Below are 21,953 nucleotides of genomic sequence, written 5' to 3' on the forward strand. Positions count from 1 at the left end.
TCATCAAAGTCGTAAATTATTGAAGGGTCTGAGTTCTGTCAATTGGAGGATCTCTAAAACGTAAAACATGAGGAGCATTGATAGCTTCTCTGGACCTTGTGGACAGATTAGAATAGCATAAACAGAATTCTGCTCTTTAGATACTATCCTGCTTGCCCTATTATCTAGTTATACAAATTCTGTCTCCAGCAGGCCCGATGAATTGTCATCAAGTCTCGGAATCAAGAACGGCCCGAAACAGCGTTCTTTGCGAGTTCAGTCTACCTTGGGGAAATTATCAAGAATGCCTTCTTCAATGAGCTGTAAACAATATGCTCGACGCGCTGCAAATTCCTCCGGTGAAGAAGCTTGAGATGAATAGTTCTTCAAGCCACACTGCTGCGAGATAGCTTTCGACAGCGCCGCAACTGACTCGAATCTACCATGCCAACAATCGTCAATAATAAAATCCAGCCTAGAATCACGACCGAGTGTCGGAAACACCATTGTCTGCAGCCACTTTACAACAACCGGTCCATGATCCTCGCCAAAATCTTGGTCGTCATAAACCTCAAATCCATAATTGACAAAGTAGAATATGGAGCCAAGCGCGAATGTTTCCGTACGAACTCCAAGCTGTCCCGCAGTCCCTTCCTCTGACCCGGCTTCACTTCCAAGGAGCCGCCCATACGGAGGTATACAAGCCTCGAACTCCGAACCGATGGTATTCGCACAGTCGAAATCCGCAAGCTTGACGCGGTTCTGTTTATCAAGCAAGACATTTTCGGGCTTCAGATCACCGTGAGCAAGACCGAGGGATTCGAGCCAAGCAGCGCCCTCAGCGATTGCTTTCATCCATGTCTGGCGCAATGGAAGGGCCTCGACACACCGTACTGATAAGACTCGCGTGGACTTCGGATCTCTGACCTGGTGGCGTTGCAAACGTTCGGAGAGAGAGAATGCTGGCATGTACTCTAGGAAATTGCCGTTGTCGAGGCGCAGGTAACTAGTCACAATTTCAGGGCAAGGTGGATATCGCGCCAGGATGTTGAAAATCTGGTTTTCCTTGATAAAATCACCATGTCCTTCAGGTGTTGGACACTTCACGACGATAGTGGAATCTACTTTGTAGACGATGCCGGTGGCTCCTTTGCGCAGCCTCTCAAGGGTCGGCATGTTTCTTATCCGTCCGTTGACTTCGCTATATTATGGAGAATGTGAAAAGAGTCAAGGTAGATAAAATCACTGCGTATTAAATTCGTTTCTCGCCTGCGATACTAAACTCGGGAGTTGAGTGCAACAGGGTGTGTGGTTACAATTGTACCGTCGGTTGGTGAGAAATGTAGAAGTAAGGGGCTTATTCGGCGCTAAGCCGATTTCCAAACACCATCAAGCTTGACCCAAAGTCCATCTTCAACGCAATCTGCACACGGGTTCTTCTTTGTTGTCTGCCCAAGATAAGAAGTATGCATCATCGTTCCACAGTGTCCGCAATTCTCGTACTCCTGCAAGGTGCCAGCTTGATCAATCACATGACCACAGCGATGTCTGGTTCGAAAAATGAGTTCCTCACACATAACTTTCTGTGACATCAGTAAACAGCATGAGCGTGACAGCACCATTTGCTTGCAACTAACCGGATGTCTCAGATTTGCCGTTATCTTCGTAGCAGTCTGTAGAGTTTAACTGACTGCTAGGGTCTCGAGAAATCGGAGATGAGTAAATAGCCAACGTTATCAGTGTGAGGAGGGTGATTTTCAAGTAGTGAGAAAGTAGTATAATGTTGATACTAGGACTGCCTAGATAATGCTCCCTTCCCATGAGGCATCTTCTTATCGAGATTTTGTTGCCAACACATCAAGCTGCACCTACTCCATGCACGATTTTGATTCGATAATCGGTTGGCCAGCAATATCCATAGGTTGGTTGCTGCGCCCCTCACCAACCGGTGGGCCAATGAAGGATACGTACAGAGCAATTATATTGGGATAAGGACACCGTAGAGAGAACTCTGACATTGGATAGGGAGGTATGGAGTTAAGAGGGGACAGTAAAAGTTCATATGGTGATGGATGTTGGAGATGTACAATATATGTAGTCGCTGACGCCATACCAGACTAGAATGGATGAGAGTGCAAAGGAGAAATGAGTTTGTCTCGAAGATAGATGCTGGCTTAGAGGCTCTGTGCCTCGTGTCAAGATTGGAGGTTGTAGATGATCATGCGCCGTGAGGCGCCATGTTAGAGCGTGATATATGCCATGAGAGGCTGGATGTTGTTCACATACGATCATGGGTACCTTAAATCTGGAATCCAGGAAGATAAGTTGATTTTGTTTTGTACACTAGTGGTACACAGTCAACTGATCGCAAGAGTCGTTAAGAAAGGGGGACATGGTTACTGAACAAATGAAGGGTATCATTCTCTTGTCTCTATTTCCTGACATCTTTAATGCTTCACCTAGCTCGTGAAAAACACAACCAAGAACCCAAGCCAGCTCCCCACAACACCCACAGCCGAGTAGCTACTCATGAACATCAAGGGTAAAAACTCCAATTTCTCACCCCATATAATGCCATGCAACAGACTGCAGTACGCGATCAGCGGGATGCTGACAGCGATATATACCAAGCTGAAGCGATCCAGAAGGAAGAATCTTGGCTTATTACTCGCTGGCGCCAATCTATCAAATGCAAGTAAGAAGAGCACAAGCCAGAAGATAGTATAAACGGTCTTGATCGGGAACTCCGCAGCCGTGAAAAGAAGTGGGAAGAGCGAGACATGACCCGCAACAGCAAGAGGGCGGAAAGCCCCGAGGTACCGGCGATCCTTGAGCGCAATGAGGGAGAATGGAATGATGACGAGAAGGATGGCTTTTTCGTGGACGTGCCAGCCGAAAAGGAAAGATGCGTAGCCACAGAGAGTGACGGCGCCGATGAAGGTGTCCCAGGTTGGGTCAAAGAAGAGCTTGATCAGGGGGATGATTTGGAAGATTAGGGTTAGGACGAATGTCATGCGTGCAGTGATCTCGGGGAGGACAGCGAAGGAGGAGTCGCCTACGAGGCCGCGGGTTACGCTGTTGATGGCGTCTTGGTTGACGGACAGTTTGAGGTACGGGGCAGCTGATACAATTAGTATTTTATCACTGGACTTTAGACGAGACGTACCATAGATCAAGATCCGATCGGTAAAGGAGTAAATCGCCCAAACATTCGGAGCCCAGTATGCATGACACAGTCCTCTAGAGAATGGAAACAATCTGCTCAATAACTGCGAAATTTGGCCCCAATATGCGAATGGCCCAAATGCGGCACCAAAAATAGCAATTATCCCTGTCCCAAGCTTCAATGAGTTTCCAAACTTGATGTGGAAGATTGACTTTGGTCCCAGACAGTATGCTCGCAGTAGATAGACGAAATATGCTGGGGCCAAGTAGAGGTAGATGTGCTTTAGGCAGAGTAGAGTTGCGAAAAGTAGTCCGCTAGCCAAAGTGGTTGACTTCTTCCTGGCCAATACCAGGGAGAGAATCATGAGGCCATACATGAAACCATTGTATTGGAAATGTATATGGTCAATGATCAAGAGTCCAGGAGACAGAAGGATCGAGAGCGCAGCAGCGTGGGATGCTCTTTTCGAATCTGGCGGGGATGATTGAACGAAGCTTGTAAGTCAGCATTGTTTTCCTTGAACAGCTTTTCAGACTTACAGGTAAAGCGCGAAGACCAAAACCAGCTCCGTAAGTATAACGCTCGCTCTTTGGAAGTATATCGTCTGCCAACTATCATATCCCAAATTGAACACCTTCAGCATTTCTGGGTCCGCCAGCTTTGCGCCTTGCGACAGAATCCATTCGAAATATGCGAAGAATGGGGGGTAGTCGAGAGTCCATTGTGAAGTCTTTTCATAGTACCATTCCTGTACTGGTAGACTATTGGTAATGGCCAGCCAATTCCTATGAACTTCGAAGTCGGTAGACTTGCTGTGATGCTATCAGTGGGGCGGCTCCTGGGAAACATGGGAAAAGACGAACTAAGCTGGCAATAGTAGCAGTTTAAAAGCGGTTGCTACTACCGCACATTGTGCTATCGAAGGGTACAAGTCTGCCATCTAGACATCTCTTTGCGCCGTAATGTGTGTTGTGGTGAGTAGTTGGCTGACCTCGGAGCTTGCAGCCAGCAAGTGAAGCCAAAATGTATTGCTGCTCTACACCGCCCTACCAGGGATTATCTACGACCATCATTGGTCAACATTTAAAGCTTCCAACATCTCTCGATCTCAAACAACAAAGAGGATTATTATGGACGCAGCATTCATTCCATCCGAAGTCGTAGTCAAACATTTCGTTTCTCACAAGTTTACCTTGGAGCTTGGCCCTTCCATCACCAGTCTAGGCAGACCCATCCGCAACGTGATACTTGCCGCGGTTGTAATTTATTGCATCGGTGATATCGTCCGTGGTTCCCTGCAAGCTGTCCTCAAGAGCTACAGCGCAAACACAGGAGACACCAAGGACAAGGACTGAACTGTTGCACCGCGGCTAAAGCCAGATTGTCGCAGGCTTCAAACACGACTTTGCTCAATTTCTTATTTTTTTTATTTTTAACTTAAATAGTAAAGTAATAGTAGAATATAAAATAAAAGCGAGTCTTAGCTAGTAAATGTAATATGTAGCTTTTATAAATTCTAAAGATCTAGTCTACTTTTGAGGCTTCTTTTAGTTACTTAACCCCGCTTTTAGATATAATAAAAATTATACTATTTAAAGGTGAAAAAGATACTTTAATTTTTTAAAGTTAAGTTATAAACTCTAATCTCCTTAAATTGATTTATAGACTAATATTTTTATAGATAAGCGCAGTTATATATAATATATATATATTGTCTTTTTTTCTCTTGTTTTTACTAGTACTCGTTTAATATACTACTTAACTGTAGCTGTTTATTATATACTTAAAAGTACTACTTTACTCTCTTATGTTTTATAACTTACTTAAGCTTTTGTAACGCTTACCTTTAATAGAATACTAATATAATATTATAAGAAGAAATTAAAAAAAAATTAAATACTACATTAATAGAATAAAATAAAATAAAAGTAATTAAGATTTTCTTGTAATTTATAACTAAGATAAAAAGTAGATAAAAGAGAGAGAGGTAATCTCGTTTAGCGAGTTACAACTTACTACGGCTCGATTAAAAGATAACCACTTAACCTAGTTAATAAACCCTAGATCGTTATAGTTTTAAGTGTATTATAATTAGTACAAAATTATAAGACAGATTCATAAGTAGTTATTTGTAGTAACTTTAATATTAAAGCTACTTGATCTTATAAGCTTACCTATATAGATCTAGCATTAAACTATCGAGTTAATATAAAATATAAACTTAACACATATATCATTTACAAAAAGTACAAACTCTATAAAAGCTATCTACTCGTATTCGCGAATAAACCTAACCGTATTAACAACAGCCATTGCCACTCTAGCTATTCGTGAACAGCTCTTTTTCCCACCTGCGGCTTACAGCCTGGATGATAAAGATGAGCAAAGAAGAAAAAGAAGGGTGCGATATTGTGATTCCAGTTGAAGGAATCTACAAATTCATACAAACAGTAGTAAATGTCAAGCCTATTCTGAGAAATCTCTTCGCGTTCTTCTGGGAAGCCCATCCGAGTGTCCTTCACGCCAACAGAAAGCATGCGATAACCACCCTCGGCGGGCAAGTCTAGAGGTTGGTCGCAACTAGGAAGAGCACATTTCCTAGTCCACCGAAGCAAGCTTTCAAATTTACCTCTGCGAGCATCCTCAAGAGTCCTTGGGGGTCTCCGATCGAAATAGTTGGTATTCATTGTGATTTTGTAAGCAACAATGATAGAACCTCGGAAAAATCTTGCCAATTCCATGATAGTCTGGCGTGATTTGTGGATCCCTTCCATGTCTTCCAGGGAGACGGTGGCTTCTGCTTGGATACAATACGTGTTCGTACCGTTGGCACTATCCTCTATCTTCAGCACTTGACCAACAGAGTTGCCGGTAATTGTGTCAAGGTACAAATTAGGATCAATATCTGCAGACATGATTAGAAATTCGATTTTCCAGATACATCTCTCTTCTTACCATAGTATGCGAGCAGGTCCTTCAATAATTGATTGCTGACACTGACTAACAAGCCAGGTTCTGCAATGCAGCCGTAGAAAATCGCTACCAAAGCCACCATTCGCAGCCATGTCTTGCTAGGCAGCACTTTGTTTGGACAGTTCTTGTTACCTGGATCTGATGGCAATGACAGTAGAAGTTTATGAGCATGATATAGATTGTCCTTGAGTAAGTCGATGGCGGGAATCTTGTCGGAATGAAGTGCCGCTGGCGTTTTCTTTCGGCGGCCCTGAGATGTGTACAAGCTCGCTGGTCTCTCTGTAATGGCTACTAAATGGGTGAAGTTCGCAATGAATTGAGCCCGGTCTATCTCTTCGAATGCTTTAGGCAACGCTGCACAGAGCTGAGCGTCCACAGTTTCAAGGTCTATAGTTGCCCAAATATTTGTATCGACAGGCTCTCGAGGATTTAAGTTTGCGATCATCGTTCGCTTCGCAACAATTCTGTGGATAGGATTGGCTGCGAATTGTGGCAACACAAGGTCCTCGGTGAATCCGCACAATTCCTGCAACTTTTGAGCGGCTTCTTCGTTCGACTTGGCGACGATCGTGGGATTTGTACTAAAAGCGTCCAGTCCGGTCTCCTCCAAGAGGCCATCTAGCAAGCGTATCGCCATTCCTTCAAGATGTGTTGTCTTTGATCTGCATTCAGCCTCCGCACGTTGTAGCAAATATAACTCGTGCAAAATTTGCTGCTGATTGGCGGATAAGGTTTTCAAGAAGTCTAAGGTTGCTGATCTCGCTATCACGTATTGTTGGTGAGCACATTGCTTTGCTGTCTCAAGGAATTTACCAATAACTTGGTGATAGAAGAAAATCCCCTCCCTCAAGGCGTCTGCTTCTGTTGACTCTTCAGATGCAGGTGCGAGTACATTTTCGACACCACGGGATCGAAATTCTAGCGGCAGGCTGTTGAAGAGTTCTTGGGCTCTCCTCAACATTGGATCACGTAAGTCCTTGGTAAAGTGCCCAGTCCACGCACTGTACGATTCAAATCGTTTCCACCGTCCTGGAATGTTAACATTCGCGAGGAATTCTTTGCTCATATGAACTGCTACCACAGTTGGATCAAGAGGAGTTCCTCGAGCAACCTTTATGTACTCGGCGTTGCATGCTAAATGCTTTGCAAGAATCTCAATTGCGGCAGTGTACTGGTATTGGATCCCATCTTTATCGTGAATCTTGCTCAATCGTTGACCCTCCATGACGCATTGCTCGTGTTCTGAGACGATAGGCTGTTGGTGATCATCGCCATCGCCGGTCTTGTCTTTCTCATCGTCGGCGACAAGGCGCGCAATAAGCACATCTTTTACACCTTTTGTACCGAGACCCCTGCTTTTAAGCACCGCTCTCAGCTTTGTTGTTGTCCATTCTGGACCTGAATACTGGCTCTCCATGACTCGCTTTGCTCGGCGGTTCGGTATAATTACGTTCTGACTCGCGACGTGGTGGGCGGTACGGATTCTGGTATAGGTGCTGAAAGCTTTTCTGCAAGTCCAATCTACGAAGTAGAGAAATAATCAGATACTAGAGAGAAGCCGTAAATCCTAGCCCACGTGGAATTACAGTCGCGTGCGCGCGTTGTGTACGTCTCGGCTAGATAAACAACACAAATTGCACCTATTCAGGTACCATTTCTCAAGCGAAACTTCACGAACTACACAACTGCACCGTCTTCTCTAAAGAACAGAAATCCCAAAATTTATCTGGTCAGCGTAGATATCATCTCTCAATCTCATCCAAGATGGGCAAAGACGGCACGGACACAGCGCGAGGGGCCACCTCGTCGAAGGGGGCACCAAAAGCATCATCGAAAGCACCAAAGGTACCTGCTACAGATTCCCAAAGTCAACCAACAGTTGAAGAGGACACGCGAATTCCGATAGATTTGCAAACAGATCTGCAGCAAAGATTTATTCGAGAAGAGATTATGAAAGAGTACAAGGCGAGGAAGCACTCGGTAAGCAGCGTTGTCAAAGGTCGGTTCACTACACACAAAATCTCACTCCCAATAGAAAGAATCTGGGCTTCAAGATTGGAAAACCACTATATCTGTCGCGCTATGCTATGACACGGATTTCCAGCGGACCATGACCAACGAACACTTTGAACCTGGTCAACACTGGAATCCACAAAATGACATCAATCCCTTGTGGATCCTCGGAATATACCTGCCGGGAATGTACGAATCAGGCAATTTGGACGATTTTGACAAGACTTTCACAGTCATACAACCCCACACTGCGGAAATTATCAAAAAGGCACGAGAAACTCTGAAACCAATGGTCGGAGCCGCCATTAGCGCTTACACCGCGTCATCCAAAGACAGCGATGACAACGGTACAAAGAATGCGATTGAAATGCTTCTACCAGTGAAAACTCCAGACACAATAACAATGATGTTGCTACAGATTTTGCGCCAGGAGAGAGCAGTCACTGATCTAGAAACTTCCTTGCGGCTTTCTCTGAACTCGAACACTCAGATGCCTGACACGCCAGCGTGCAATGAACTGCTTGAGATGCTCCAGTCCAAAACAGCACCTACGCTGCTTGAAAAGTTCACAACGCAAGGTATAAAGCTCCTGAGGAAGTGGCAATCCTCGGACTTAATTGTGACATCACTGCCAAAGCTACCAGCAGCTGTAATTAACTCGATGGCGATATTTGAGGGAGGTGATGATGATGGAAATCTCGCCACGGAGCCAGCAACAGAGTCTGACGGAAATGGGGACGAATTGGACGCGGTTGATTTAGGAGTAAGGCTTGGCGGTACTGGTCAGCCGCCTCTACAAAGGCTACTTAGCCAGTCACTTCTGGACAACCTTCCAGAGGTCGAGTTCTATGACTGCTTTGTAGGGCCGACAACAGGAGCTCTGCTTTGTTACTCGCTTTCCGAACTTGGCAGTGAAGGATGGCACCCTTCCTCGCAATCGATATCCAAAGACATCCTAAAGTCGAATTCAAATTCTCTATCGGCAGTAGCCCAAAGAGCACAATCCTATATGGATGGACGGATACTATCAGATAAAGAACACCAGTCTATGAAAAGTGCGGATAACGTGCTTGACGCAAGTTTACGCAACTTGGAAAACACAATGAATGCTCGGACGGGTGAAGCGAAAGAAAAGTTTGAAAAGATATGCGCTCGAATGTGCGCTACAATAGCAAGACCAGCAGGAATGGACGACTTGGATGCTAAGGCATTGTTTTTCGGCCAGGTCTCTCAGCCTTTACAAGAAGACAATTGGTACCATGTTCGCAGACTCTTGCAGCTGATGGAAAAGATAGCGAAGCTAGAAGCAGCAATTGCTGAAAGATTCCATATGGACTTAATGCTTATTTTAGCAGCCATCGAAGGAGGGACGAGTGACCCGATTCCCTGGTTTATTGCTCTTGACGGCGTGCTGAAAAGTCTTTGGGCAGCCGTTAAGAATTCCACGAATAGTACTTCGGGATCAGTCCTGAGACTTGTTATGGAGGAATTGACAGTCTTTTCGCATGGTACCGCAGTACTCGCCGTGGCGCGCCGCTTCGAAATCCACAGCCTTGACGTAAAGGACGCTATTACCGCCAAGGCATCCAACGTAACCTCGTGGTACAGTACTTTATTCAGATACGATCCGAGATGCGCCAATAGTCAATGTTTGCGGCTCCTACCAGCTCCAGCAATTGCTAAGACTGCTGCAATTCGTCAAGCCTTCTCGGTAGGCACCCAGGAAGCTCGGATCGGACATCCCGCCATTCGAGCATTCATATCTAGAAATCGGCTCCACGGCTTTCCGTGTTTGCTCTTCTTCATTCTGTTCCGCCGACCGCATGGTACCCTGGTCGGAGTATTCTACTGGTTATCGCATATGTTTCATGTGCAAGGGTGTAAGTCCTCTCGTGGAAAGTGGTGGGCAAATTTTGCGTGAATTTTGGTGATTCTGCAAAGTCTAGTGTCGCCGCTTTTCTTATCCCTTGTTGTACTATTGATGTTTGTTAGAAGCTGATGGGGTGGTAAAAGAATTTTTGTGGAAAATATGCTGTGTGTGCCTTTCTGTTGTGTTGTTAGGTGCGGCAAGCGCTTGTTGTGGGGCAGGAATGACCTGGGGAGTGGTGTACCTAGGAACCTAGGTACCTTGGGTACTGTACAGTAACGCGTCTAATGTGACGTCGGCGCTTCAGTAGCCACTTAGAAGAAAATGCCAAGGAGATTAATCTTCAGGTCCAATAACAGTACTTCACAAGAGTCGTTGCTGAATGCTAGAACCATTATGTTACAGAAAGATTATTGTTGGAAATAAGACTTCCATCTGCAAGTAATATAGCCAGCCGGATAAAAGTCGTACTTCGCCGAGAACAAATGCTATCCTTTCCACCCTCAAACTGTAGGTTTTTTGGGATCTCGATTAAGGTAGTAGACTAAGCTTAAGCAAGCAAACTTCATAGGTCTTCGTATTCGAAATTGTCTGTGCTATTCAGGTTTTATTTCCACTTTACTCTATCTTCATCCACGTTAATCCACTTTTATCGTGCACCTACAAAACCTGCAGTTTGAGGGTGGAAGGGATATGGGGTCTGCGATGGTCACAATCCTATTTCCATCATTCTTCTCCCCAGCATGAGGAGTGTGAAATGTTTAACATCATATCACTTGAAATCTCTTCGTTACATAGGAGACACAGGTAGTTAAGTTTCTTAGAAGTGGTACCAAAATCATACCCTTAAAAGTAGGGACTTGGCAACCCTTTATGGCGGACGCAAAGAACAAGGAATTTGTAAACATATCTGGGTGGGTTTGAAAGGTAAGGTAGCTCTCGTCATGATAACAGAACCAAGGTTCTATTCTATGCTCTAAATTGACTAACTGTAGAGTGCAAATTCTACGATCGCCAAACACTTTCCCATTCTGTTTGCCTACAACAGAGGGCTTCGAAGATAGTTGGCTATGTTCATGCTTAAGTACTTCATCTCCCGAGCTTTTCGGAAAGGTGACAAGAACATCAATAGCGATAGCGAATAAGCTAAGCGATAAGGATAGCGCAGTATTCAACTTGGGTAGAACTAGTGATTTTCGTCTCGATCTACTTCATAAACAAACGCGCCACAACATCATACCAGAATTTCGCAACACAACCACGCCTACAACTCCACAAATCACGACCATGGCTACCACTGGTCGCTCAAGTCGCAGCAAGACCAAGCCCGAAAAGGGTGCGAAACTCCCACAGTCACCTTCCAGCAACAGCGAGTCCGACGAGAGCCAACGTGCGAGATCTGAGGCCAAGACTAGAAGCCAAAGCGAGACAACGAGTCAAAGGAACGAAGAGAGTGGGACAGATGAAGAGGAACAGGAGATGGTGGTATCTACTCCAACTCCGTCGAAACATGGGGGTGGGAAGGGTAGAAAAGCCGCAGAAAAAAAGGTCAAGCTAGCCAAGACTGCAGCTACTACACAGAAGTCTCGAAGTAAGGGAAAGGAAAAAGAAGTCGTGGAGAGTGTTGAAGGATGTGAAAGTGGCGAAGAGGACGATGAAGCGGAGGATAAGGCTCCAGATTCGAGCAAGAAGAAGCGTCGACGCAACGAAACAGCAGGTGCATCAGGAGGATCATCGAGCCGACCACCTAAGATTCGCAAAGCCTCCACAAAAGCGAACGACGCTACTGTTACCCCCAGTCCCTCCAAAGATGAAACCAAGGCTGTTGTTGACGAAACATGGAAATCGATTATTACGAAAGGCAGTGGCAATAGCAGCAAGCTCCTCAATAAGGCAGCCGTCGCGAGACAAATCCAAAAGACGATACCCGGTTGGCAGCTTGGGATAGATAGAGATGGCGGAGATGATCCATCCAAGTGGAAATTCTACGATCCCGACGTTGTTCCCAAAATTACGCAGAGCACTTTTCATGACAGCGCTGGTATCCACGGTCTTCCCGCAAATGTCATTCTCGGCGAACGTGCGGTCGTACGAGTCTTAAACTGTGGCATTTCACTCAATAATAGAAACAAACTATGGCCTGGAAACTTTATTACTAGTGGCTGGATGAATTCCAATCATGCCCACCGCGGAAAGCCTGCCCTTTCTCCGGATGGTAAATACTGGGCTATCGACCACAGAGGCGAGGATTACGTCTTTTATGGCAGTGACGAAGTCAAAGTTACCGACAAAAACACCACGAGACTGGAGCCTCGCAACTCAGAGCAGATCGGGGACGGACTTGATCCTCTGCTCCTGGAAGATTCAGCCAAGAACGATATCGGCGAATTAAAGAAAAGCACCAATGATGGAAAGACAGAGGTCAAACACGAGAGAGAAGGAAGCGTCGCAAGCAAGTTGTCTGGATCCCGATCTGGAGCAAGCAGATTCAAGTTCTCCCGCGTAGGTGATGTAGACAATGCGAAATTGTCGCCCGCAACAGCATCAACCGCTCTCGAAGGTGTAGTACTTGATAAGGACGAAGTTCTTGACAAAATCGAGTTGAGATTGAAGTCTGCAAGACGTGGTGTGAAGTTTGTGTCTGCAGTTGCTATACGCAATCTTCAAGAACTGAACGCTGCCCTCGTTACCACACAATACTTGCAAAGCTTGCTCAGTACAATTTGCAAGAAAGTTGCCGACTTTAAGTCTGCGGCAGACAACAATGAAGACGGTCTTGACGACATGCTGGCAGACCTCGACAAATCAATTCGGAGCGAGGATGGTACTTACCTCGCCGATGGTATTGCCCAATCTCTGAGCCTAAACGGTTTCTGGCTTGACCGTAAGCTTCCGGAAATCCTTGATGCGCATCCGGAACTCAAGGAAGTTCTGGTCCCAGACCACTCTTCTGCCTTTATCGATGTCAACAGTATAGCTCAACGTTACTTGACAAAATTGCCTGATAATTTCAAGATAGAGCAGCTCCCAACGCTTACAGAAGAGCAGCGCATCTTCGAACTCTCACAAGAATCTCCGCCTGAAAAGCCTGAGAAGTCCGAGAAACCCAAGTTGCCACTTCTTGAAAGATTGAAAGGCGTTAGGAAGGAGAATCAAAAAGGCACTGTGAAGGAGCGCAATGATGCTACCAGGAAAGACACTAGGGGAGCACTCAAGGACACAAGCAAAAAGGGTGACAAGAGAGAATAGCATCCGTGAGAAACTGTGGCTATCAGTATTGGACGTTGCCTCTCTCGTTACCTAACTCAACTTACTATCTGTATCAAATATATAGTCCATTTTGCGTCTCTTACACTCCACAGACAGTCCTTTGCAATTTACTCTTGACTGCGCGCGGCTCAGAATGCGGACTACCATGGACTCGGTGGAGTGGTGGAAATTTCACACACTCTGGCAATTGAGTATGTGGTTAGGTCTATCTCTTTGATAGCTGCGAGTACACTCTGGAACTCCCATATTTTCTACATCCCAATTTCCAAGATTGCTGCTTTCATAGGCGACGGACGATGCCAAGGACATTCTCTCGTCGCCTATGTCTGGCTGTTCTTCAATAGTAGCCTTTTCTGCCCAGGGAAATTGGGGAAATGCAACAAATGTACATAGAATCGATATCACAACAATGAAACACAACGATGAGTGTGTGAAATGTGGCGCACAGTAAAAGCTTATTTCTTGAGATCGTCGCCATACCTTACAGGAGTGTACCATCCAAACAATTTATGCTTCTAGACTCGTCAACAATGAAGTGAAATGAATTACAGAACAGTTCACATCAATGCAAATGCGTCTTGTGTTTGGTATCCACGTGACAAGGGTATTCGTGACCTGACTTTTGTTTTCTCTCACGGCAGTTTGTTGATTTGGGTCAATCTACCAAACAACGCGAAAACCTGCCCAGACCGCCAACGCCGCCAACTCAGGAGTCATCATTCCGACGAAACCCAGTCAATCGTGCTTACATTACGCAAAAATGGCTACTCCTCAGATCTCGGAAGCTTCAAGGTCTAGTGCCATTGGAGACACTCAGCACCTTAGCACTTCCGAACAGGCTGTTGCTACTTCTCCTACCCTCTCATCATCAAAAGAGCGAGAGATTACAACAGCAAAAGATGTATTGGATATCGTATCAACAGCGCCTTTCCTGTCATCTCTGAGCAAGGCAGAGCTATTGAATCTGAAGGGTGTGGTCGACCAGGCAGTTGGGATTGACGCTACTTCACCATTGGTTGAAAGAAAGAAATGCGAAGATGCCATTGAATTAATGGTCAGAGTGTTCCCTGAAGAGGGTTTGAATGTGTCAAATGATGATATTACGGTTCCGATGTCGAAAAGCACCTTTGCTCGATTCAAGATTGGGCAATGGATCAATGACGATGCTATCCGAGGCGCTATCATCAGCTGTGGGCAAGAATTGCCCCCGCCCGTCTATCTGGTCGATCCACACTCTTACTCGAGCAAAACATTGAAGGAGCTCAGCGCTGGCTTTACTACGTAAGTACAATCCATGGTAAACAATGTTAAAGCGCGACTAAACAGGATATAGGTTTGTCTGTCCATTTGGAGGTCAGATGAGCCACTGGATATTGCTTGTGGCGACTCTATATCCCAGTTTCGGTAACAAGCTAGCTGAAATCAAGGTGTACAACTCTTTGGAGACCCCAGAAATCGAGCGTGCTGGTGTGCGAACCATTGGAACGCACATCAAGAGGCTCACTGGTAACGAAGACCTCACTTTTAATGTCATCAAGGTCAAGTGCGCACTCCAAAGCAATTACGACGATTGTGGTATTGCCGTTATCTCTAATGCAATTCGCATTATCTGGTTTGGAGGTAAGCTGGACAAGAGTATGGGAGAGGACTTCTGTGCTGCTAGGCGCAAATTCCACGCTGAGCAGTGCCTTAAAAATGGGATTAAGAACTTCAGACGTACTGAGGTGGGAGATCCACAACGCTATAATGAAAGATACAACGCATCAACGAACCAAATTGAGATCGACTTGAGTGACGGTGACGATGAGATGAGCGATGGGGGAGTTGGATTCAAGGGCAAGAAAGTTGCTGTTCACCCTGGGAAATTGGAGACGACGGCATCTTCAAAAACAGAGCCAAAGATCATAGCCAGGGCGGTGAAGTTGGAGAAAGGCGGCAAGAGTTGCAAGAGCGGCAAGAATCAAAGTGGAAGAGAGTCCAATAAATCCGCGGAGGACGACGACTCTTGTGAAAGCGATGGACGTGGTGATGAGTTCTTCGGAAAGGTGGTTCCTTACAATAAGTTTGGACTGTTGCCGGGTGAGCATGAGATCTTCGACTGTAGTGTTTCAGACTAGTTTAACTCAAGGTCTTACTGCATCAAGTGCGTTACTGAACAGAAGCTGTTCAGGTCTTTGTATTTTAGAGACTACACACTGAAATAGAGATTGGCATCGTTTTAAATTTGCTGAATTACGTTTCTTGTGCAGTAGCCATTAGATGTTCAAATCTGAAGAATATGCAGGTTCTGCGCGATTGTTAAAAAAAGGGTCTAGTAGCAAACTCAGTTCATGTGAATTGCGCATTTACTGACTCGCCCAGTTATCGGAACTCTACTTCACATGTTGTTAGAATTAAGTTGCCTGGGTATGCGAAAGGGGTGTACAACTGATCGATGCCAAAAGACGTGTCTGCCACTTAAAGGGAGAGGGTCTTTTCGAGTCCCACAGTTGTCAAAATCGTCTTCTTTTTTGCTTTGGTAGTCTGGAGATGTGTGAATTGTGCCACTTTCAGGTTCTGGCGACAAGCGGCACTCTCGAGGCGTACCTTTTTGGATGCCACTTTTTTGCTGATTATGGGAGCCGACCTTCGCCCCTACGCGAGAATTGTGCGATGATGTTACGGCTCATTTAATGAGGGTAAGTGTACTTGGTTAGGGTGGAGCCAAAGTTCAGTTTTGTGGCCGGAGGTTTCTGCACTGCCACCTCAGCTGCTAAGCGAGCTTACACAACACCCTGTATTTAGTCTTTTGCCTGAACATGGAGACGATATGCATGCAATTCTGCTCTGGTGTACTTTTGCAATGCAGATGTCTTCATTCAATATGCTATGGTCGGCTGTCCAATTCACTAGGCTCTCGTGAACTCGCTCTTACGAGTTTTGCATACAGTAGTATATGGGGTCCGTTAAGGTGGCTCCAAGCATTTTGAAGTGATATGCAATATTCAAAAGAATTCAATTCCTTCCATCTATCCTTTCCATTGTGAATAGGGATTGATTCTGCTAGTAGAGAATGCCTAAGTCTTGTTATGTCATGTGATCTGATCACCTAACGATTGCCTTGAAGTGAAAGGAAAGTGCTGTCCTGGGTACACTGTCCTACAAAAGTCAAATCAAAACTAATAGGCAATAGTACCTAGGAAAATGTTCATAGTCTCCAGACAGTAATTTGATTATTCCCTGCGCAACAACTCTAAGGTCTAGATTCAATAGGTACTGGGTCCCGCGCTCCCCTGTAACGTAGGCGACAAGTTTGCTGCTTGACCTTCCACGCTGACTAAACATAGCCTTATTGGCGAGTCCTCCAGGATATAACTGCATATCTTTGTCAATTCTGCCTTGAAAGTTTTCATCAGTCTCCTCAACATGAGCCCTCGTATCTTCTCCTGCGTTATTTGCGGATACGTAATCTGTGACTATGAAGAACCAGTATCTTGGTTGAAACAATTTCGTATTCGTGAGTGCTGGTCGCTGTCGTTCTGCCTTGGAAATGCTAATTTGAGATCAATAGTCTACTCCAGTCAAGAGTGCACCGCGGTCACAGGAGTTGGCCTTTACGATGACCCTGATGGTGGTGATTTCGTAGCCCCCTTAGACTTCACCGCTCGCTGGGACGACGCCGGATACGACTTCCCCAATCTTGACCAAATTGGAGTGATACGACAACAACCAGAAAACGGTCGTTACGGCTTTCCCTTTCACGAAGCCTGCTGGTCACTTCTAGAGAAGGCCCATTCCCCCGAGGGGATCCCTTGTAGGGCTTTCTTTGACATTTGCAGGTCGTTACCATTTCCATCGGAAGGGACGGGCATCAGCTGGGGTCACGATTTCGAGGGATTAGTCCTCGTGGATAATCAAAACCGTTACCCTTGGGAGGACCGCTTCGTGAACCGAGACTATCATTGGGCATTATCCCTAGGTGCAAAAAATGATCCCTACCATGTCCCGGAGATCCAGCAACTCCCCTGTCAAGATTTCCAAGCTCCGTCGGCTATAAACTCCTCTGGACCGGTAACAATGATGGACGATTATTTTACTGCGCTTCCTGAAGAGATTCGTATGGCGATTGCATCTAACCTGCCAACAATGGATGCGCTGAACACCCGTCAAGCTTCGAGATCGTTTCTGTCGATCTTTTACAGCCAACAGTTTTGGGCCTCCAGATTCAAAGCCAATGCTGACCGTTCTTGGCTTTTCGAGTCACAGGAGTGGAGCAATGCACTTGACTGGAGAAGGCTGTATCGTCTTACGAACAAGGGTCACCGCACTCAAGGGATGCAAAATCGAGAAAGGGTTCGGAAATTGCTTCAATGCGTCCGGAGAACACTACATTTGCGATGGGTTGAACCACCTGAACTCCCTTCCCCTAGTCCTAATACAGTCACTTTAAGGTGGCTAGAGGTGACTGGCGATTTACGGCCCGAGCTACACACCGGGCCGTATCACGGCTTTGAGGAAGGCTGCCGCCTATTCCGCGAGCAACATATATCCTTTCCTAGTTCACTTTCTCACATTGCATTCTCCGTCATTCAGCTTGGAGATGCTGAATACATTGCCGGAATGAGGCTAGTCCCCAGTCAAGGAGAAAGCATACAGCTGGGATACAGGACAGAAGGAAAAGAGATCTTTCTGAATATTACATTCCTAGCTGGATTCAACTTGGCCATAGGATCGAGAGGTATACAAGGCATAGAATGCATTGCCGACAATAGGCAAACGTCACAATGGTTTGGATGTCCGCTCGGGGCACCGAAAACGACGCGTCTCGCGGTTTCTGACCCTATAACAGCCATCAAAGCTGGCTTCGACGTAAGCAGACCAAAGCTAAGTTTTTATGGCTTCCTCGTCATATTGCTGTGAGCGCTACTGATATGGTCTTATAGGGATGTAAGATGGTTAGCTTGGCGGTTGCAGAGTCCGTCTCACGTACTGCCGAGAAGACGATCGAAGAGAGCAAATCACTACGAGATTCCGCTTTTTGGTATCCTAAAATCCCCGGAATTGGTTTTCACCTGAACGATAATTGTTTCGCAGCACGAGACTCTTCTACCGCCGGGTATCAACCGCTATGCTGGACTACGTTTGGAGGACCCGGAGGTATATATCTCCGCTATTTGACTGGGATTTCTGTCACCCGTTAGGGTGCACTGTGTGGCATCGAGTTCCACTATAATACTGAGGACATCCCAATCGAATGCCGCAAGCTGGGGCGATACAAATCCTCCGAATACGCCAAGGTCATACACTTTTCCATTGATGGTCCTGGTGGAGAAGTCATCGATGCCGTTGAGATATATCTCAGTTATTACGATAGCGAATCTGTGTTTTGGTTCTGCAAAGACGGGGTATTGAAATCACTCAAGGTGAGTGATTCATATCTCTAGAATATTTTCAGCCCTGCCAAGAACAATCAACTGACATGCAATCTTGCATAAACAACTCAGGTTTCTACAAATCGTGGGAGATCTTGCCACTTCGGACAGAAAGAGTCATCTATGAAAGGTGGCTTTGTAAAAGAGCCCATGATAGTTACTCCAGGGACCACCATCAACGGGTTTTATTGGAGTCAGGTATGTGGATAATTTGTGTAGAAAGTGGACGATAATAACCAGCAGGTACTTTAGCATGAAAACAGCCTCACAGCAATAGGGGTAATCTCGGAAGTGATTGGAGAAGAGCATAGAGGGAACATCGCTAGCCAACCAGGCAGCCAAGGTACCGAGCAATCAACGGCAGAGGTAATCACTACCAATCAAGTATAACTATGCACTACCTGACTTAAACGGGGTTACGGGGCTCCCAATTATTACCGACAAGCATGTAGTATTGGGTGTATACAGAATTCGAGACCTTCAAGCCTGGTAGAACTATGCTGCACCTGATTTAATGCCACTGAGTTCCGTTGGTTGGGGTGGTGCCAAAGCTCGATTTTCGTGTCCCAGTGCCGTTCTGCCCTGCCCACCTGCCACCATAGCAGCCAAGCGAGCGAACAAAACAACCCCGCAACCGAAGCGAGAATGTCAACAAACACAGACACAACACCAACAATTTCTGTTTCACACGCTGCAACTTATCAAAGGAGCCAATGCAAACTTTTCAGAATCAAGCTTCAAATTTACAAGCCCTTACACGGAAACTTAGAAGATGAATATTCAGTTTGGGTTATTTCGCTTCGTATGTCACATCAGCGACAGGGCATTGTCTCTCTCTACGATTGGTATTTATTATCAAATGGTGAATCCTCACACCTTTGAATTGCTACCTCCCTTCCAATTCCATATTCTAGTGAATATGTCCTGACTCCTCGGACTATTTTTCGCTACTCTAGCTCCAACCACATTAAACCATAGGTACCGCGTTCTGAATTTCGAGCTTTCCTTCAACCATCCCTACCCCATTTCTTCCAGACAGACAACTCCAGGCTCTCTATTTCAAGAAACTAACATCAAAAACATCAAATCAATAGAACGTTAGCTGCACCATAAGAACATCCCCGATAATGTCACCTCCACTAGCAAAAAAGCAAAAGCTCTCTCAAAGTATGTCTCATCACTTTCTCGTTCACAACACCTGCTATGCATAAGCTCACCTCACTCAGGCTCTCCAATTATTTTCACTACACTCAAGAATGAGCCCGATACTCGCATCTTTGTTTTCAACCAAGAATTCCATGTCAGTGCAGAGCCTTTGCGGATGAATTCAGCATTCTTTGAGAAAGCGTTCGACCCATGCAATGGCAAGGAGCTGGTCTCGAGCTCACCTCAATTCAAAAGTGACTGGTATACCACTTTGGATAAAGATGTTGGATGGGTCCTTACTTCTAGCTCAAACTACAATAAGGATGAGGGCCATACTGGTTTCAGAGGAAAAAGATCTCAGGAACAGGAGGCTTTCAACAACATCCTCTGTGCAATCTTCAACAGAGAGTATAAAATCACTAGTGCCGCAGAGCTCAACTCCATGGTAATCCAGGCAGAATATTACGGTGCCCTTCCCGTCGTTTCTAATTCTCTTACCGGGCCATTCTATACCAGTCCAGGACTTCTGTCATCGGATACCGATGCCACCATCCTTCTTCAAACAGCGTTTAAGCTCCGTCACAAGGCACTGTTCCGAGAGTGCTTCATTCATGTCCTCGGCCCATGGTCCGATCCGCAGTACAAAAATCTTTCAGATCAAACGCTCTTCAAGATGGCGGATGCAACATACAAGAGAACAGAATTGCAGATCATGAGGTTACACTTGGACTTGTTCCAAGTTGCTGCGAACTGTCCCCCCGACTCCAAATACATGGTATCCGACGGAACTGAGCATATTCAACATCTGGTAGGCTTGGCGCCAAAGTGTCTCGGCGAAGATGGAAAAATCATCATGCCCAAATTCTTCCGGATGTGTTTCACAGCTGCTGCCAGAAAGCATCCCGAGGCCCATGGAGAGATTGAGAAGATGCTGGGAAGGATCCTTCAGAATAGACTGGTGCTGATGAAAGATGCTGTGTCTGGAGAGGGAGAATTTGAGGATCACTTCCTGCACTTCAGCGTTCCCGATCGCATGCTTCCGTGGGATTTGAGGGAGGTCACCTGGTGACTGGACCGTAAGTTAGCGGATGATCTTCCTAACGTTCAATCTCTGATTTCCATCGCGTCAGAACAACAGGAAAGACTCTTCAGGCGTGTCTGAAAGCAGATATGGCGCCATTTCGTCAAACAGCAGACTTGGTGGTCATATGATTTTCGGACCTTGACTGATGGGGCGAGCAGGGACGGCGGAGCGTTGACTCAATTCAGGGGGAGTTTATTCATATGGACTCTGACTTTTTACACTTTATAGGTCGCAAATGGGGTGAGCATCTAAGCTATTTAGTCTTCGCGGCAAGGATTTACATACCCCACAGAGCAGGGTGACATGGCGCTGCTAGCGATATCACAAGCTCACTTATGAAATATTGATGAGCATCTCCGGATATTGACCATATAATAAAAGCTCTTCATAAAATATAGACCAACCTCGAAGTAAACAGAACTTACTTTAGAAAAGTGAAATTAGCAGCTTCATCTGTCCGTCTAATTGTCTCCAACTCTTCTCAAAGATTGAAGTGATCTTGTGTAACTTACATCTTCAGCTTGATTGCACCTCTGGGCTTAGCGATGTTTGCTGTTAAGTTCACTGTGCCACTAGAAGATGTAACGCTCTTAAGGGATATGGGCGGCTATTCCATGCAGGAAAACATCGCTTGGAATCTTTTCGCTTTCCAAAACAAGTACTGTAACCAACCTTGAACGGCGACGTCATTCTTCAAGACCTTTCCATTGTCATCAGTCAGTGGGGGAGGCTCCCAAGGAAATCGATGTACTTGTATAAGGCTTCTTCCAGCCTCAGCAGATCAAAGGAGCGAAAGCATACTACTACCTCCGCAGCTTTCTTCATGACTGGCGGGTGCAAGTCTTGGCTCGCATCAAGCACGAACGAGAACTAGCTTTTGCTTGTTAGTGATAATGCGAAGCCAGAAGATACGGCTTCACTGTTTGAGGCACAAGTAGATATTCAGATGATGGCTGCGGTCGGGTGACTCTGGTCTTTGGATCCGACAATTAAGCAGTTTGAGGAGTTGTTGGACACTGTGGACTTCACATTGGTCAAGATTTG

At 45.7% G+C, this 21,953-nt stretch overlaps 8 protein-coding genes across 10 annotated transcripts; 5 read left to right on the forward strand and 3 right to left on the reverse strand.

Moving 5' to 3' along the window:
- Nucleotides 1–255: 255 nt before the first annotated feature.
- Nucleotides 256–1,155, reverse strand: ONS95_004698 (uncharacterized protein; the record flags this gene model as incomplete). The annotated part of the gene is made up of 1 exon (XM_058498068.1): nt 256–1,155. The coding sequence occupies one exon, from the start codon at nt 1,153–1,155 to the stop codon at nt 256–258; it is 900 nt and encodes a 299-aa protein (XP_058351578.1).
- A 127-nt stretch (nt 1,156–1,282) lies between these two features.
- ALG8 (glycosyl transferase) lies at nt 1,283–4,130 on the reverse strand. Of its 2 annotated transcripts, none has more exons than XM_058498070.1 (4): nt 4,009–4,130; nt 3,685–3,957; nt 1,617–3,639; nt 1,283–1,562 (listed from the first exon to the last, which is right to left on the reverse strand). In XM_058498070.1, exons 1-3 carry the CDS (start codon nt 4,083–4,085, stop codon nt 2,439–2,441), a joined length of 1,551 nt encoding a protein of 516 aa, XP_058351580.1. In that variant the 5' UTR covers nt 4,086–4,130; the 3' UTR covers nt 1,283–1,562; nt 1,617–2,438. The 2 variants fall into 2 exon arrangements, with proteins under 2 accessions (XP_058351580.1, XP_058351579.1); XM_058498069.1 differs by having other exon boundaries at nt 1,617–3,100; nt 3,146–3,639; nt 3,685–4,130.
- Nucleotides 4,131–5,370: 1,240 nt separating this feature from the next.
- ONS95_004700 (uncharacterized protein) lies at nt 5,371–7,866 on the reverse strand. The gene is made up of 2 exons (XM_058498071.1): nt 6,101–7,866; nt 5,371–6,050 (listed from the first exon to the last, which is right to left on the reverse strand). Exons 1-2 carry the CDS (start codon nt 7,533–7,535, stop codon nt 5,470–5,472), a joined length of 2,016 nt encoding a protein of 671 aa, XP_058351581.1. The 5' UTR covers nt 7,536–7,866; the 3' UTR covers nt 5,371–5,469.
- A 218-nt stretch (nt 7,867–8,084) lies between these two features.
- On the forward strand, nt 8,085–10,330 carry ONS95_004701 (uncharacterized protein). The gene has a single exon (XM_058498072.1). It carries the CDS (start codon nt 8,229–8,231, stop codon nt 10,050–10,052), a length of 1,824 nt encoding a protein of 607 aa, XP_058351582.1. The 5' UTR covers nt 8,085–8,228; the 3' UTR covers nt 10,053–10,330.
- A 955-nt stretch (nt 10,331–11,285) lies between these two features.
- Nucleotides 11,286–13,615, forward strand: ONS95_004702 (uncharacterized protein; the record flags this gene model as incomplete). Its single annotated transcript, XM_058498073.1, has 1 exon — nt 11,286–13,615. The coding sequence occupies one exon, from the start codon at nt 11,286–11,288 to the stop codon at nt 13,245–13,247; it is 1,962 nt and encodes a 653-aa protein (XP_058351583.1). The 3' UTR covers nt 13,248–13,615.
- Nucleotides 13,616–13,941: 326 nt separating this feature from the next.
- ONS95_004703 (uncharacterized protein) lies at nt 13,942–15,926 on the forward strand. The gene is made up of 3 exons (XM_058498074.1): nt 13,942–14,549; nt 14,602–15,577; nt 15,630–15,926. Exons 1-2 carry the CDS (start codon nt 14,029–14,031, stop codon nt 15,383–15,385), a joined length of 1,305 nt encoding a protein of 434 aa, XP_058351584.1. The 5' UTR covers nt 13,942–14,028; the 3' UTR covers nt 15,386–15,577; nt 15,630–15,926.
- Nucleotides 15,927–16,590: 664 nt separating this feature from the next.
- On the forward strand, nt 16,591–19,223 carry ONS95_004704 (uncharacterized protein). 2 transcript variants are annotated; one of them, XM_058498075.1, is made up of 5 exons: nt 16,591–16,764; nt 16,819–18,116; nt 18,191–18,670; nt 18,752–18,877; nt 18,932–19,223. In XM_058498075.1, the coding sequence occupies exons 1-3, from the start codon at nt 16,674–16,676 to the stop codon at nt 18,446–18,448; spliced, it is 1,647 nt and encodes a 548-aa protein (XP_058351585.1). In that variant the 5' UTR covers nt 16,591–16,673; the 3' UTR covers nt 18,449–18,670; nt 18,752–18,877; nt 18,932–19,223. The 2 variants fall into 2 exon arrangements, with proteins under 2 accessions (XP_058351585.1, XP_058351586.1); XM_058498076.1 differs by having other exon boundaries at nt 16,819–18,670.
- A 583-nt stretch (nt 19,224–19,806) lies between these two features.
- ONS95_004705 (uncharacterized protein) lies at nt 19,807–20,894 on the forward strand (the record flags this gene model as incomplete). The annotated part of the gene is made up of 2 exons (XM_058498077.1): nt 19,807–19,846; nt 19,906–20,894. The coding sequence occupies 2 exons, from the start codon at nt 19,807–19,809 to the stop codon at nt 20,892–20,894; spliced, it is 1,029 nt and encodes a 342-aa protein (XP_058351587.1).
- Nucleotides 20,895–21,953: the final 1,059 nt, after the last annotated feature.

Source organism: Cadophora gregata (genome assembly GCF_030347475.1).
Source record: "Cadophora gregata isolate MNR1 chromosome Unknown scaffold_15, whole genome shotgun sequence".
NCBI classification, from domain to species: Eukaryota; Fungi; Ascomycota; class Leotiomycetes; order Helotiales; family Ploettnerulaceae; genus Cadophora; species Cadophora gregata.